At 41.4% G+C, this 17,887-nt stretch overlaps 1 protein-coding gene across 3 annotated transcripts in view; it reads left to right on the plus strand.

Annotated features, from left to right (window-relative positions):
- Positions 1-17,887, plus strand: part of RRBP1 (ribosome binding protein 1) — a 92,771-nt gene that overhangs the window by 24,793 nt on the left and 50,091 nt on the right. For all 3 annotated transcript variants that reach the window (XM_082249231.1, XM_082249233.1, XM_082249232.1), the window contains exons 4-7: positions 5,702-5,854; positions 8,527-8,645; positions 11,336-11,489; positions 12,635-12,773. In XM_082249231.1, coding sequence (XP_082105357.1) covers positions 5,702-5,854; positions 8,527-8,645; positions 11,336-11,489; positions 12,635-12,773 — 565 coding nt within the window. The remainder of the gene's footprint in view (positions 1-5,701; positions 5,855-8,526; positions 8,646-11,335; positions 11,490-12,634; positions 12,774-17,887) is intronic.

Consider the following 17,887-nt stretch of genomic DNA (forward strand, 5'->3'; position numbering starts at 1 on the left):
GCAGAAAACAGGAGGAAGAAGCCGAAGCCACCCCCGCCTGCTGCTGCAGATATCCAGGCAGGGTGAGTGAGAGAGGGGTCCTCTCCTCTGTCCTGTCCCCTGTGTCCTGTCCTGCTGTGGTCCTGGGGGGGGGGTGGGTGCATGGCCTGGTTTGGTCCATTGCGGTCCGTCTGATACTCCCCCCCCCCCCCCCCAGCCCATGGAGCACCACTGCCCCCAGGCATGGAGGAGAATGTGACTCCCTCCCCATCCTCTCCTGCAATGGTGCTGAGTAAGCTCTGACTAGACCGCGCTAAATGGTTCGAATCTCGGCTGGTTCAGCAGAAATTGGCCAAGATTCGAACCGTTATTGGACAGGCTGACTGTACCAAGTTGATCGATAACAACCAGCCTGACGGATTCTCTTGCGATTATCGCTAGCAGCTGCTATAGCCACTAGCGAAAATTACTGTCTTCTCCTGGCTTCCTCTGTCCCCCCCGCTGGGAGAAGACAATTGCTGATTTCCCAGTCAACAGGGTCTGTGTTGATGGGGGAATCGTGCAAATTTCTTTCTTGCAACCCGGGGTTGCAGGAAAACAATTCGCACGGTGTATGGCCTGCCTTACTTACCTGCTTTCAGGGGCTAAACGGGAGCAGGGGATGAGGAAAAGGGGAGTACGTCCCGCTGCAGAGGGGACACTAAAGTGAATGCGTTAAGCTGCCCATACATATATCAATATTCCGCCATTTCAGCAGGGCCCTGCGGAATTTCGATCCAAGCATGGGCACTGTGGTTGAACAGACATCAATCTACCAATCACCGTCTATACAACCACCCTGTTGGAAAATTTCCACTTGATCAACTCTGCAGGCTGTAGCCTGCAGCACTGATCAGTGTATTCTGATGGAGGGGAAGTCTCCCCACTGTCAGAACACAAAGACACATCGGGGAGGACTCCCCCATCCACCTTGAATTCGGATCAGTTTTTTCATTCAGCCAGCTGGTTGAACGGAAAATAAATGACTCCTCTGTGGCCAGATTTAGGTTGCCCTCTTGGCAGCCTATGGCCATTTCACATTACCTCTCCCATATCACAGTTTTGCATTTTAAGAAGTTGACTGCGAGCGGTCAAGCATAATGCTATCTGCAGGCTGGCTCTGTATACGTCATATTCGTGTAGAGAACAGATTTGTTTTTCCATTGTACAGTAACATTCCATTCTGTAAAATGCAACTGCTGTAGCAAGATAAATTATTATTGTTTTTTAAATCACAATTTCTTTTGGGCTTCATCCTGATGTAACAATCAATATAACAAAACCATGGCATTGTCATTATGTTATAATTATGTGTCTAGAAGAGAATATAAACTTGTTTACTTGTATTTTGTATGATGGAATAGACAAAATGTTTGTCCTTCAAACGATGTGCAAAAATACAGTTACGTGGAATCTATGGGTTGGATGCAATATGTGTTCTCAAATGACCTTTGCTTGGCAGCTTGTGAAAACATCTGTATCATGAATATTGCTGGGAATAGGGACATCTAGTGGGCATACTAAAACCAATGACCCCAAACCAGTCACTATATTATAAAGACCTTTTACATATACTAGACGTATAGCTAAATTTTACTATGCCTTGAAATAAGCTGATGTATTTTACATTTTAATATAGATGGACTGTAGAGTGGCAGCTGAATACACATTTGAGATACATACACTATATTGTCAAAAATATTGGGACGCCTGCCTTTACAAGCACATAAAAGGAGATGTAAAGTCTCAAGGTTTTTCCCGTCATGCATTCTTTGCATAAAGGTGAAAAACCTTTTCTGCTTCAGCTGCCCCCCTTTTTCTTACCTAAGCCAAAGGCTCCAGCTGCTGTCTCAGGTCCTCATTGGATAGATTGATAGCAGCAGGGGCCATTGGCTACCAATGCTGTCAATCAAATCCAATGACATGGGGGCCGAGTCCTGCTTTCTGTGTCAATGGGCGCAGCAGCAGCACTCATGAGCGCGCCTGCACGGTGCCCCCATGGAAAGCAGCTCTCCATGGGGCCACCCAATGAAGAGGAGGAGACAGAAGCGATGCTGGGCATCCCAGAGGAGGAGGTAAGTGTAACAGAGCACAGAGCAGGTAAGTATAACATGTTTGTTATTTAAAAAAAAAAAAAAAAATGAACCTTTACAATCACTTGAAATTTAATGGCATCCCAGTCTTAATCCGTAGGGTTCGATATTAAGTTGGCCCACGCTTCAACTGTTTTGGGAAGGCTGTCCAAAGGATGGCCTGACCTCACAAATGCGCTTCTGGAAGAATGGTCAAACAATCCCATAGACACACTCCTAAATCTTGTGGACAGCCTTCCAAGAAGAGTTGAAGCTGTTGTAGCTGCAAAGTCTGGGCCAGCCTAATTTTTAACCCTACAAATTAAGACTGGGATGTCATTAAAGAGGAAGTAAACCCTCCTCTGACACTTTTACCTATAGGTAAGCCTATGATAAGGCTTACCTATAGGTACTGTAAATATCTCCTAAACATGTACCGTTTAGGAGATATTTACCTTACATGCAGCCAGTGACATCACTGGCGCATGCGCTCTGAAGGAACGGCCGCTGGTGCCGTTTCTTCAGAGCCCCATGCCGTGACTGTTGGCTCCCGCGCGCATGCGCGGGATTGACGTCACCGCGGCTCCGGCCAATCAGATGGCCGGATGCCGCGATCCCGGAAGACGGGCGACTGGACATGTCGCCCGTCATAAAGGTAAGCGGGCGGGACGGCTGAAGCTCGTTCTAAGGTAAGTATTGCATAATGAGCTAGTATGTGTTTCTCTTACAGGTTGCAAAAAAAAATGTTGAATGGGTTTACAACCTCTTTAAAGGGTAACTCCACTTTCGTGGAGGAAAAAGAAATAGCAAAAAATAATAATATAGTATACGCAATTGCGACATAAGTCATATTGTAATTGAATGCTATTGAAAATTATCGTCCCTTTTCAATTTTCTGATGCAAAATGCAATGCAATATGGCTACCTAAAAGTGTTCTTTACACAGAATGTGTACAGAATGCACCCCAAAAACATAATTTCCTGCTTATGTGATTGGCTCACTGATTTTCCCAAAAGCTTGCAGTAAGTTGCAAGTCAGATTTCCGGCATCCCCTGCAGCAAAAATGTCATTTTCGGTGAGATACTCCCAATGTGAACACGTCTAAAGGGGTGCAGACCCTGCCACTTTCCTTATTAGTGCCCTGCAGGTGCACAGCTGCTTAATAATTATGAAACCACTCCTATTTGATTCACTTTCCCACAGGGACACAGACAAACAAACAGGGATTACTTTAGAATAACAAAAGGTAGGAATCTGCAACAAAATTTGTTAAAATCCCTGCAATGTACAGAGATCACCCAGAGGGGAATGTTTTTTTTTTTTTCTCAACAAAAGTGAAGTTACATTTTAAAGTTCATGTTCTGTAAAGGCAGGTGTTCCAATACTTTTGACAATATAGTGTATACAGGCGGTCCCCGGGTTACAAACATCGGACTTACAAACAACTCCTACTTATAAATGGAGGGAGACAACAGGAAGTGAGAGGAAATCTCCCCCTAGGAAGGGAAATTCACTCCTGGAAGAGTTATCACAGGAATAAGGTGTCTTCACTGAAGCTTTATCAACAATCCTTGTTTCCACAACAACCTAAAATTTTCAAAATTCAATTGTCACATGAACAGAAAGTGAGGTGAAATCTTCTGAACAGGGGCACAGACAGCAAAACAAATCTTACAGGGGTGTTAACCCTTCCCTATGCTATCCAAAAAACTTAAAAATTATTATTTTGGCTGGAGCTACACTTAATAAATGTACCTGTTCCGACTTACAAACAAATTCAACTTAAGAACAAACCTACAGTCCCTATCCTGTTTGTAACCCTGCAATGGGATTTTTTACCCCCATCCAAAGATCCAGGCACCTTTGCTAGATAGCATAGCCAGATACTTCACTAAAGCAGCAGGGACAGCTTGGTCATTAGTACATCCACATCCTGCTGACTGGACAGAGAAGGAGCAGTAGGACTCTAATAAGACCATCCCTCTGCTCACTTTGCTCTGTCGGCACATGTGCATGCAGCACAGTCTTATTGACTCCTAGCACTTGCCATACCTTTCCTTATCTGACTGTTGCTGTACAGAGCAGTGATATCAAGTTTGATACTTGCATTATTTAAATTTAAAAATACATGTAACCATCGTTTTAATAAATAATTGCATCTTATATGCTTTTAAAACCCAAAATGACTCCTAATATGATATGGGTTGAGTTCAACTACACAGAAAAAGCTTAAAGCGGAAGATATAAAAAACACCAGGGGGTTTATTTCTTAGAAAAAAAAAAAAAAAAACACTTGCAGAGCTTTTCATCCTGCAAAACCTTTCCTTTTTCCCCATTAGTAAACGCACATTAGTTGCGATCATGTGCTCCGCCCTAGTCACAGTGCAAATCCCATAGTCTATAATCTCTAGTCCATCTCCGGGGAGAGCAAGAGAGGGGGGCTATGTTCTTACATACAGCAAGACCATACAGAATAAACAGCCACCCTCTAATACAGGGCTGGGGAACCTATGGCCGGGGGGCCGAATGCGGCCCTTGAAGTCATTTGGTCCGGCCCCCCGTGCAGCTGAGTCTGTGTCTCTCAGCTGATCTGTCAGAATGGAGCCGATGCTTGCTGTATAGTTTTCGACTCCGTAATGACAGTCTGAGTGAGTCACAGGTGGAGTGATATCAAATGCACTCCACCTGTGACCAATACAGGAAACATCGCCTCTTCCTCCAGCGCAGCGCCGCTGCTAGCCAGCATTTCCTGCCAGCAGCACACACAGCAGTACCAGCCAGAGCCAGCAGTACTCACAGCAGTACCAGCCAGCTGTACCCACCAGCAGTTCTTTTCAAAACTTATCACCACAAAGTCGACTGCACTCCAGACTAACCGACGCAAACCTGGAAAACCAGTTGCAAGTAGCAACATCATCAATACCAGCTAACATCACACACCTCACCAAAGAGAAGCAGTTGCAGCCATCGCATTAGGGGTGAGTTAATTAAATGTTTGACCAAATATAACAGGCACATTTTTAAGTTGATAATTTTGTACGGCCCCCGAATGATTTTATAAATACCCAAATGGCCCTTGGCAGAAAAAAGGTTCCCCACCCCTGCTCTAATAGAAAGTCGGATCACAGCCGCAAAAAAAGGAACTTGGAGTTCTGGAGGAGGCTGAGAGCAACTTATTTGAGTTAAGGATACTTGAAAAGATTTGTTTTTTAAACCGGAGTTTAGTGTCACTTGTAGAGTGGTATCTTACACCACCTCCTTCATTATTCCCATTCTGATCGGCCATTGAACCTATACACCTGCCTGATCTGCTTATTATAGATCCCAGGCCTCTCACACAGAACAGATCACCTCCGTTACTGAAACTTTCATGAATGTAAAAATTTGTGAAGCTGAGAGGAAATGTCAAACCTGATTTATGTCCCCATCTCTTACCAATGATGAGTACATTAATAATAATGCAGTCATTAGCTTCCTTGAGGATGTTTTTCTTAGCAGTGTGGTCTCTTTATTGCGTCTGATAAGGATGATGTAATCCTCTTTGTGTGCACAATGTTGGATCTCTCTGGAATATTTATTTTTAATATTTATACTCTATGCTACTTTGTAGGAATTGGCAGCTGAGAAGGCGAAGGCAACCAGCGCTGAATCCAAGCTAAAGGAGCAGATCTTGTCTCGAGACGGGGAGATTAATGCATTGCAAGCCCGAATGCAGGCGAGTTATAAGGACCATGTGAATGAAATCCAGCAGCTACAAGGAAAGGTAAGTGTAGAAATGTGAAGAGTACAGAATACAATGACGGGGCTGAGGTGGGGCACAATCTGGGGTAAAGGAAAGGTAACTTGAGAAGAGCATTTAGAAAGATAGAGAGATCCCAAACAAGAGCTCAATAGATATTTGAGGGTTTTTTTTAAGTTATTATGGGTTTTGCTCTTTAAGCTTTAAGCCCCGTACACACGAGTAGAAATTCGGCCGGGAAATTTCGTCCGACGCCCGATCTGCCGATTTTCGGCTTGTTAGTATGATACTTGCGACAACCAACTCCGACTTTTCGGCCGAAAAAATCCTGGTGTGCAGGCTATATAATTTTCGTCGACCGTCCAAACACGTCCGATTTTCGTCTCATTAGTACAGATTTCGATGGGGAAAAATCTTATGAGCAAGACTGGGCATGCTCAGAGATGAAAGAACACATACAAAGCAATCCAACACATGACATCACTTCTGAAGTAGAATTCTGTCGTGCGGGAAAATTTGTGTGCAGTCTAGAGCACATTCCAACCAACAGACACCACTCTGGACAAAAGACGGACGACCGGTCGGCGGAAATTCTTGTGTACGAGGCTTTAGCTAAACCACTAGGCACATTTTTGCTTTAATTAGCTGCCTTTTAATAAATAACGTATAATGCCTGGTACACGCAATGAGATTATCAAACAATTGATCGTCCGTTTTTTTTTTTTTGCATGCTTGTTTTCAAAAATGAAGAGTTTACTAAAGTTACTAAAATTATCATACAACAGAATAAAAATTCGGAAGTGATGTAATGTGTTGTACTGTATATTTATTGCATTATCAAACAACAACTGTGCTGATTAAATGAAAATCATACGATCTGGTATCGTACGGGAAAAAAATTTTGTGCTTGTCCCTCTGGATAATTTCGCATCAATTGTCATGATTGGCTCTCAAAAGCTGTGTACTAAAGATCAGATTATAGTACGATGGCTTCGAAAGCGGTATTTTTCATATGAGTTTCTAATCGTGTGTACGGGCCTTAAGGCGTTATATGTGTGATACTGATGAATTTGGAGGTAGTGCCAGAAGTTCATATATAGTAATTAGATAAATTCTATATTCATATAGAGTAATTTTCAGCTTTGCCCACTTTATATACCTAATCATGTTTAGGGGAATTGTAATACATTGTTAGAAATGTTCTCTTTGAAATGTGTACAGGATTAGGTTAAAGTGGTTCTAAACTCAAATTTTTTTTTACCATAATACATTCTTTACATTAAGGTAAGAAATATCCCACTACCCGTTCTACATCCCAGTCCCTAAACACTTACCTGACTCCTCTTACCTTTCCAACATTCTGGTCTCACAGGAGACACTGAGAGCAGCAGGAGCTATAGGCTGTCACACTTCTGTAAGGAGGGAGCTGGGGCGTGGCTTGCCAGCGCTTTGTGCATTACTGGACGCACACAGCCCCGCTAGAGAGTGCACGTGCATGGTTGCCCCCTTAGCATTTGGCTTGCTAGGGGGACACCTAAGAGGAGGGAGAAGCGGACAGTGACAACAGGGGACTGACAAAAAGGAGGTAGGGGACCGCTATGTGCATTATTATTGCACAGTGCGGATAAGTGTTACATCTTTTCTATTTTTAAAATAGAAAAGATATTCTGCCTAAAATTGTCCTTTAGTATCACTTTAATTTACTCCTTAATTATTCAACCTTTTCTGCTTATTTAGCCGCTTTAGAGCTCATTTACCCGAAATGCAGATGAACGCATATGCAAGAAAAATGTATGTATTTGATAAAAAAATACGCAGCAGGCTGTTTTTTTCTTAAACTCAAATGAGAGTGCAGGAATGGTTTAAACTAGCCTCTTTCAATGGAACACAATTGGACCCCCCTAAATGCACCGTGAAAACACGTAAATGCAACTCTGTAAAAAATATAAAAATAAATCATTTTAAAAAATGTGCCACAGATGCAATTCAAATGCATGTAAAAAATGTGGATCTGCACCCTGAACACGGACATGTAGAAAATTGGGTACCCTCGTGACAAAGTTTTTTTTTTTTTTGATTCATCATAGTAAAAAGGGTCAGAGAGCATTACTTTAGTTTAGTGCATTGTCATATAAAGTTCCTCTGATTACAGAAAAAATATCTATATTGAATTGTAATAATCAAGGTAACCAAAAAAAAAAAAAGCAAAAACTCCAGTACATTTACAACTAACAGGGCCAGCGGAATTAGCAGGTAAACCATGCTGCTATTTGTTAACTGATGCTTTAGGCCATTGAGCAAATTCCTGACATGACTGCAGGCTCATTTCTTGAAATTCTCCACCCTGCTTTTTCAATTTTGGGTGTGTTCAAAAACGGCAATGACGTACACCAGTCTGTTTCTCTAAATATAGATCAAGGTGTTATATGGAGACCTGCAAGAAAGGTCAACATGCCTACAGCTTACAATATTCAGCCCTTGAGTACGTGCATGAGTGGGTTGGCTACTTGTAGGTTTCACTGAACCCTGCAGATAGCACTCATGCCAGCATACAGTATTTAGGCTTTGCAAGTGATCGGAGTAAAGTGTTATACGGGCAACAGACACCATAAGAATATGGCTACACGCATTTTTTTGTACACTTTTAGGTTGTGTATTGTATTTCCTTACAACCTTCTGGTTTTGTCCCCAAACAGATACGTGGTCTTCAAGAGGAGCTTGAGAACGGCCCTAAAGCTCAACTTGCTCGTCTGCAGCAGGAAAATTCTATTCTAAGAGATGCACTAAACCAAGCAACCAGCCAAACTGAAAGCAAGTAGGTACTCTATAGTATATAAGTCATGTATTGTCCTCCATTCTAGAATTTGTAATCCTGAAAATTAATGAAATCTCTGTGAACAGGCAGTCCCTGGGTTACAAACAAGATAGGGTCTGTAGGTTTGTTAAGTTTAATTTGTGTGTAAGTTGGAACAGGTACATTTTTTAAGCATGAATCCAGCCAAAAAAATATTTTGTATGTTTTTTGGACAGCATAGGGAAGGGTTAAAACCCCTGTATTGTTTGTTTTGCTGTCTGTGCTCCTGTTTAGACGATTTCACCTCAATTTCTGTCCCTGTGACAATTAGATTTTTACAATTTTGGGTTGTCATGGAAACAAGGCTCGGTGATAAAGCTTCAGTGGAGACACCTTTTTTCCCCATGATAACTCTTACAGGAGTGAATTTCACTTCCTAGGGGTAGATTTCTCCTCACTTCCTGTTGTTTCCCTCTGTTTGCAAGTAGGAGTCGTATGTAAGCCGGATGTAGGTAACTCAGGGACTGCCTGTAGTGGTTTAGGGGAATGTTTTAGTAAAGTACATTTTTATATAGAGAGTGCCATGATTCTAGTTTTGCAGAGCATTGTGTGTTGTGTGTGTGTGTTGTGTGTGTTTGTGTTTTTTTTTTTTTACAGGTTACCGTAGTAGGTTTTACAGGTTACCGTAGTAGTAAGTTCTTCCTTCCTTTAAAGTGTTACTAAACCCAGAACCCTATATTCACTATATCTGGTCTCCCACTGCACACAAAACATTGAAATGCATCTGTTTTAGTTAATAAATACTGCAAAATACCTTTTGTCATCAGCAGTATAAAGCAGTCTTGTGACGTCTATCAGTGCCTGGTTAAAACTTGTAGGAGGACTTTTCATTCTCCCACAATTGTCCTATGAGAATGCAGGACCCCTGACCCTCTGTCTGGACAGCGCTGATTAGCCCTGTGCTGATCACATGCATCCTCCCAAGAAAAAATAACTCATTAGCAATACACACCAAACTGAGCATGTGCAGCTTGTCCCCCTAGCTCTGAAAATATCTGGAGATATATTGGAGATAGTGGAAGGAGAGGAACAGAGAAGACAGGCTCAAACAGCCTTTTTACACAATACAGAGGATAAACCCCTTAGGTTCCACAGTGAGTATAACAAGCATGCTTTACTGCATTTATAGGCTGATTTTACTGTTTTGGGTTTATTAACACTTTAAGACTGTTTCTCTATAATTGAAAGTCCTAGAATACCTCAGAGAGAAAAAAGAGGGGATAGGAAGGGAGATGAGTCCCTTATCTGACTCAGCTGTGCATTTTATCTGGGTTATCTTTTTAAAGAACAGGATTATTTCAGCAAAGCAGTAATATTATCCTGGTAAATGTCAAATGGTGCCTAGAGCCCCACCTGCTGGTTGGAAATTATAAATATAAAATGATTGAGAGATATATATATATATATATATATATATATATATATATATATATATATATATATATATATATATATATATATATTTTATATTTAGAATTTCCTACCAGCAGGTGGGGCTCTAGGCACCATTTGACATTTACCAGGATAATATTACTGCTTTGCTGAAATAATCCTATATATATATATTTTTGGTTCCTCTAACTGACTTTTAATACTCTGTTAGAGTAGACATATGATGGGTTTTCCTGCAGTTTGCTCCTTAGTGCAGTAAGCAGGTTTCCTTCTAAAAACCACAGCTTACTGGGCTTACCACTACAGCTAAATGAGAAATATGGCAAATAGAATCTAGCAAACATGGCTGCTTATACTTAGTATGTTTGCTAAATTACATTGGGATTCATTGACTAATCCTAATCTTGGCAATTCCTAGTCACATTTTTTTAATGTATCCCTGTAAGAATTTGAATTGTCCTACCGTAGACAATGCCTTATCACAAGTATAACTTTCAGAACATAAGATACCTGATTTCACAATGCTACAGGACCCGTCCAATAAATCATCACTTATCTTGTTCTACAGCTGAGATGTTGATTAGAAATTATATTTGCAACTAAAAATCCCAGGCAGCAGGAAGTTCATTGGTCTTAAGAATGGAAATGTAAAGGACAAGTGGAGCAGTTTCTCATAGCATTTATTCTAATGTAAAATAAAAAAAAAGAAGGCAGTTGGGTTGGAATTTTTTTTCATATTTGCATGGAAAGCATGGCATAAATTGATTCCCATCCAACCCACCCTCTTCTTTTCATCCCCTAGGGCAGTGGTCCTCAACTCCAGTCCTCGGGGCCCACTAACAGGCCAGGTTTGCAAGATAACTAAATTACATCACAGGTGATCTCATGTGCTGCTCAGTGATTGCAGTATTCTAGTCTGCATCTCCCCAAGGTAATACTTAAAATCTGGCCTGTTAGTGGGCCCGAGGACCAGGGTTGAGGACCACTGCCCTAGGGGACTGAACTTTTACGTTTTTGCAGATAGTCTACCTGGCCATAGACTTTGATCACCTTTTCCCTATTCATTTTCTAAATATTCATGGATGTGCTTGTTTGGATCATTTCCATTCTTCAGACAATCCAGAGTCTTGACTTTCCATACATTTTGGTGATTTAAAACTGTTGAACTGTAAGACACTCATGTGTGCACACTGAATGCCCAGTAATATACTGTATATGTGTAATCGTAAAAGATGAATGGTAACCACTAGTACTTGTAGGCAAAATGCCGAGCTGGCTAAACTTCGTCAGGAGTGCAGCAAATTGTCCAAAGAGCTCACAGAGAAGACAGAATCTCTGCAGCAAGAGGAGCAGCGGAGGAAGAGCCTGGATGGAAAAGTCTCTGCATATGAGAAACAGGTCTCCCAGCTGCAGGTAAGGAAAAAAAAAAAAAGATAAATAAATATATATATATATATATATATATATATATATATATATATATATATATATATATTTAATTCTATTGTAAAACAGAACTTCACAGTATTCAGACTGCATTTTCTAAACAACACAATGCCAGTCTTTGTAAAGATTGAAAGGGGATTTTTTTTTCTTTGCTCACACCAGCCCACAGTGATTTTGTGTGCAGGCTGGTATATGTTGTGTATCAGTCATGTGGTATGGTGATAGGCAGTGCCATGTTTTCACACACCTCGCTTTGTTTATATATATATATATATATATATTTTTTTTATTTTTTTATTTTTTTTTTACTTTAAGGCTCAGTTCACATTGGTGCGATGGAAGACATTGCATGTGATTCGCACCACACTGCTGCGCAAATCGCATGCGATGTCTGTGCAATGTGAATTCAGCCATATAGATTGTATGGCTGAATTTGCATTGCATTCGGTCCAGAGTCGTGTAGGACCCTTTTTTTGGGTCCGCACCAGAATCAGATTGCATGGGTGTTCACAAAAACGGCTTTTCAGACCCTTAGAGACCAAATGCAGTCATTTTAACTAAAAATGGCTTTTCAGACCGTTGGAGACCAAATACAGTCATTTTGACTAAAAACGACTTTTTAGACACTTGGAGACCAAAAACAGTCGTTTTGACTAAAAACTGATTTTCAGACCTTTGGAGAGCAAATGCAGTCATTTTGACTAAAAACGGCTTTTTGTGCAATCCGATTCTTTTTCAAATTGACAGTTTGCACTTCAATATGCAAACCGATTTGGGGATGTCATTAACTTTGTATTGACACTTGCAGCGGTTCGCATATGGCAGTGTGAACTGCCTGCGAGCTGGGTGCAATGCGGGATTTGCAGGGTTTCTCACGTCGCACCAATGTGAACTGAGTCTTAGGCCCCTTTTTTGTTTAGATTTTTTTTTTTTTTTTCTGTTTTCTGTAAATGAATGTGCTGCTATAAAATGTGGACCTGCAGCATCCAAAAATGATTGGCTTTTGTGTCCGTGTGTTCATAAACAATGGTGATGTAGACTTTGGTATTATTTAGTTTAATATTGTGTGTATGTTTTATATATTTATATGTCTACTACCTTTTTTTTCTTAGAATTTACAACTAGATAGTGAAACTACCTTACAAAAACGGCTGGATGAAGTGAGTGAGGAGCTACGGAAATCCCAGAACAGTTACAATAATCTTCTGGCAGAGGCAGAAAAGGCCAAAGACGAACAGAAAAATCTGTCAGGTGAGCAGACATTCTTTAGGCTACATTCACACCTCTGCATTTTTAAAATGTAATTAGCAAATATGCGTGACGCTCACAGTTATCATCCTGGAGGGAGACACAGATCTAAAAGAGAGCCACAAAAGATCCAGCCATTCATATGTCCATCTCTTTCTCTTTGCCGTGTCTCAGTGCTCAATTGTCTTAATTCCTATAGATTGCATTTTCCATGGACCATCAAGGCCACTGGTGGTATGCAGTTCTCTATTTAATGAAAAAAGTAGCAAAGGCTAAACATTTAAAGGGATACTAAACACACACTGTTTAATTTACGAGGAGGTTGATTTATTAAGGCAAATATACTGTGCACTTTAAGTGCGATTGCTCTAGATCTGAGGGGAAGCTCTGCTGATTTCTATCATCCAGTCATTTACAAGTAAAAATGCTGTTTTTTTATTTTCCTTGCATGTGATTGAGTATTCTTTGCAAAAGGAAGCTTTACATCGTTTAATAAGCTCTGGAGCAAGTACACTTGCAGTGCAAAGTAGGGTTGATTTACAAAAGGCAAATCGTCTGTGCACTTTGCAAAGTGCAGTTGCACTCTGCAAGTGTAGTTGCTCCAAAGCTTTGTAAATGAAGTTAAGCTTTGCAAAGAATACCCAATCACGTGCAAAGAAAATAGAAAAAAAACAGCATTTTTGCTTGCACAAGATTAGATGATGGAAGTTGAGAACCTCTGCCCATTTACTAAGCTCTGGAGCAAGCGCACTTGCAGAGGGCAATGCACTTTGCAAAGTGCACAGTCTATTTGCCTTCAATAAATCAACCCCAGTATATTTGCCTTTAGTAAATTAGTCCCCACATCACTTTTTATTTTTCTATATGGATAATGGATGATGGCACTGTCAGTGGAGGACTGGGGGACTGGGGCAGGAGGCAATTGCCCCCCGGGCTGCTCTGATGTCCCATTAAAAAGGCTGCGCTGCTTCTGGCACAGACATGCCTAAAGGATTCCTGGTAAAGGGAAGTAAAAAGTCCCTGCCGCTGACCTACTAAGTGTGGGATGAAGACAAGAACAGAGCACAGCCCCCCCCCCCCCCCCCCCAGCATGAATGGTGTAAACTGTGTCTGAGGAGAGGCCGGTTCCATGCACCACTGGAGACTCTCCTCCCCTGGCCAGCCCCGACCGAGCTTTCCCAGCTCCCGTCAACCAGCCTCTGCTGGCAACCCGGATTTGGCTGGTGAGTAAAGAGTACCTGGAGTGGAGCTTCAGCCTGGAATGGGGGTCAGGAGGAGGCCGGGAAGTGGGAGAGTGGGAGGGGAGCCGAGTCGCTGTAACATGGGCCTCTGGTTTGTACTTGTCCCCTGAACCGAAAGTTGCCAGTCTGCCCCTGGGCACTGTAATTATTTTAATAAGAAAAAAATCTAAGTACCTTTTTTCCTAATCAATATACAGGTGTCACATGACCCAAATCTTCCCCATCCAGTGTGCAGGGAAGCATAAGCAGGAGGAGCTTCTAATCCTCTGCTGCTGGTCACATGTCCAAATTAAAAAAAAAAATAGTCTTTGGAATATAAAGTAAAAACAAATAATTTAATATCCATAAACTGTTTTAAATTGTCTTACAAATATATATTTGAAATCAAATCTTTGTTTTTTTTTTTGCAATAACATGGCGAGGCTGGATTTCTGCCAGTCACAGACTGTGTCACGCCGTTCCGGCCTGTGTCTCAAAATAAGAGGGAGGTGAAGCCTTCCTTAATCTACATGTAATATCCCGTCCCCATTGTGGGATAGCTGGATAGTGGGCATGGAGGAGGCAGGAGGGAGTGGGCTGTCATTTACCACTGTGAATACTCCCATATGTGTGACTTTATAGTCACATGGCCTGCTTAGATGTGATAGGGAGGAAATGTTCACCATAGAAACTCACTGAAAACTCAGCATGTGCAGAGTTGCCACCACAGCTGCAAAATCCCTAGCTGAATTGGGGACATGGACAGAAGGGGGAGATAAAGAACACCAGGATCAACCAGGGTTTTTATGCAAAAAACAGAAAACAAATCTCAGTGACTGAGTGAGTGTGAATATCATGTAATACACCATTTATTCATAGTTTTTTATGATATGGGTTTAGAGACACAATGAGTGTTTTTAAACCTTTGCTACTTTAAAGCGGAGTTCCGGGCAGAAAATCATGCCTTTTACATTTTATGGCATCCGCTTCCTTATCCTTCCATGAACAAGAATTGGATATTTATTTTTTTTTACTTACCTTTACAGAGGATAATATACTCACCTTGACATCCAATTCCTCCTTCCTCGGCGGCGCGGCCCGCGCCGTCACTTCCTGTGCCGCAATGCGTCCTGGGAGCTCTTACTCGTCGCTCCCAGGATGTAATGGGCAATGACGTAGGCGGCCGGCCACTCCTCTCATTGCGTTATTTCCAAACAGGAAATGACGCAATGTTAGGCGGAGCTGCCGTCCCTATGGAAACCCAGTACTATGTCGATCGTATAGTACTGGGCATGCGCGAGATTTCGCGCTGGATTCACCGGCCTCCTCCCTCCAGAAGCAGGAAGCAGGGCAGACATTTCCCCACTAAGGACTCGTGTAACCCGGACAAAGATGGCGGCGCTCTGCAAAAATTATGTAAAGTAAGATTTTAGGATTGCCTAACTGTTATTTAACGGTATAAACCAGGATTAGCTGATATATAAAGGTCAGTGGGTCACTGTTTGGGAGGTATTAAAAAAAAAAAACGATTCTGTGGCTGGAACTCCGCTTTAATTTTAATAATGAAAATCGCATGTCATGTGTGCCCTTGATAATCTATGGAAAATTTACTTCTGCAGTTTAGTGATTAAAAAAACAAAAAATGCCTCCTTACAAAAGGAGAAATGGGGACTCATATTGTAAATGTAGCACTATATTCATCAGTAGGTTTAGAGAAAACACTTTCATTTCTTACAGCAAATCTGTCACTGAAAACAAACTGCTCTGTGTTTCTTGGTAGTCTTAAAGCTTTTCCTGCCTCCTCTTGTCTCCTGCACATTCTTTTAATTATTTCTACTATTTTTTTGTTTTTTGTTGCTGAAGCTGGTTCATGTAAACAGTTTAGTTTTTATAAAAATATCAGCACAAGGGACAGTACTTTCTGTCAATGCAAAGTGTCCCTTGTGCTGCTGGTTGCCAGTTTATTTTAAATCCTCTGATCTTCCCCCGCAGCTTTAAGCTTCTGGTGCTGCAGGGGTTTATATGACCCTAGGGGCCTGTGATAGGCACTTAGCAAAAGTAATGACTATGCTCACCCTTTTTGCCACCCTCTTACATTCATAAAAGCTGTAATATAGTTTTGATGAATGTAGGAGGGGGGGGGGGGGTGAATGAAAGGTCCGCTTTCTCCATTTATAGATCGTTTTTTTATTCATGGAAGCTATAGTACAGCTTCTGTGAGTGGAGAAGGGGGGCATAATGGGCAAGCATAGTTGGTACTCATGACAGGTCCTTAAGCTTGTATTTAACACACATAGCACCAGAAGATTATGGCTGCAAGGGTAGAGGGGTGTTGGAAAAAAGAGGGTTCTAACTAAAAGTGCAGTCAGCAGCAAAAGGGACACTTGGCATTGGTTGTAAGCACTGTCTCTTGTGCCTATTTTTTTTTTTTTTTTTTTTTTTTAAGTTTTTACTAAACTTAGGCTTTAATAAAAAAAAAAGTGTGTAACTTAATTCATACTAATTTATTAGATGTTGAATACTTGTCACTGTTTTCCGTGAATCTCTGTTTCGATTGACTGCACATTCAAACCTATCTTTATACAGAATGAATCAAACAAAAAACAATGTGTTTGGGTGTTAATAGCTGTGTCTGTTCATTACATAACTGGGAAATTAATAAGATTAGGTTGATGTTACTTTAATATACATACTCAGAAAAGTGTATTGTTATATAATCCGTGTGTTGTATTGATGTATGTTGTTATCATCTCATTGTGAATCACAATGACTGGCGTGACTTAAGCCTAGTACACACCATTAGTTTTTTTTATTGAACCCAATGGGTTGAACTAAAAAAACCTGACCGCTCCAGTTGGAGCTGCTGTACTAACAATCTGAGCTGTTGTGTTCTCACAGGGGGTCGCCCCCCCCCCCCCGCCTCAAAACTCAGATGAGCGCTCTCAGCCATTGGCTGGGAGCTCTGATCGGGGGCCGTTCGGCCTCCGATTTTCTAGCATGCACGTCGGACAGACGCCGGCCGTACGGCCAGCTTTTGTTGAACTGACTGCCATACACATGGGCCGAATGTCGTCTGGTTGTTTTTGAACCGACCGATGTCGCCTGACATCCAGCCCGTGTGTACTAAGCTTAAGAGTACATATTTTAATCTATACCAGCCGTTTGAAACCAGGGTGCCTTCAGGTTTCTTCAGGTGCGCCTTGGCAAAATGCCTAAAAATTGCCCAAAAACTGTATACAAGCCTGCTGTTGGATCAAGCCTAACTTTTAGTTACACAAAGCCTCAGGTTTTTATTGTGCACCGTTACAATGACATCAACGGTTTATAAGGTGGACATCTGGTGCCTGCCCAGCATCCTTGTTTGACCCTCTTTGTAAGCACTGAGGTCACATTAGCTAAGTGAGAGAAACTGAGGGAGAAGAGAAACATTGGAATACTAGCGAGTACCAGTGTGCAAAGGTGTATTTGCTTTGGAAGAATAAATCACCTCTAACGTTGAGTGTTTGATGCCTGTGGATGTTGCTGCATTATGTAAAACTATTAGTTTCGTTTTTACATTTTAGAATGGGTTCCAAGAAATTGTGCATTATTTAAAAGGGTGCATGGCTGAAAAAAGGTTGAGAAGCACAGTTCTATACATTGCATTGTACCAAGCCTTAATCGCCATCAATTACACATTATTATTAGAACCTGCTTTTCTCCATCCACAGCACTGGCCATCTAACGTTCCCCAATCCATGCAGTAACAAACTATATCTACCTCACCCTGGTGTCACTTTTTATTTGCTCAGCCTTCCTCCCCTTTAATCTTATGCAATGGAAAACTTTAAGAATTGTTTTAGTGTTTCAATAGCAGAGGCATGATTCAATTGAGGTTAATTATTTCAGTCCTCATTC

This window comes from Pelophylax lessonae, assembly GCF_965119305.1.
Source record: "Pelophylax lessonae genome assembly, chromosome: 3".
Classification (NCBI taxonomy): Eukaryota; Metazoa; Chordata; class Amphibia; order Anura; family Ranidae; genus Pelophylax; species Pelophylax lessonae.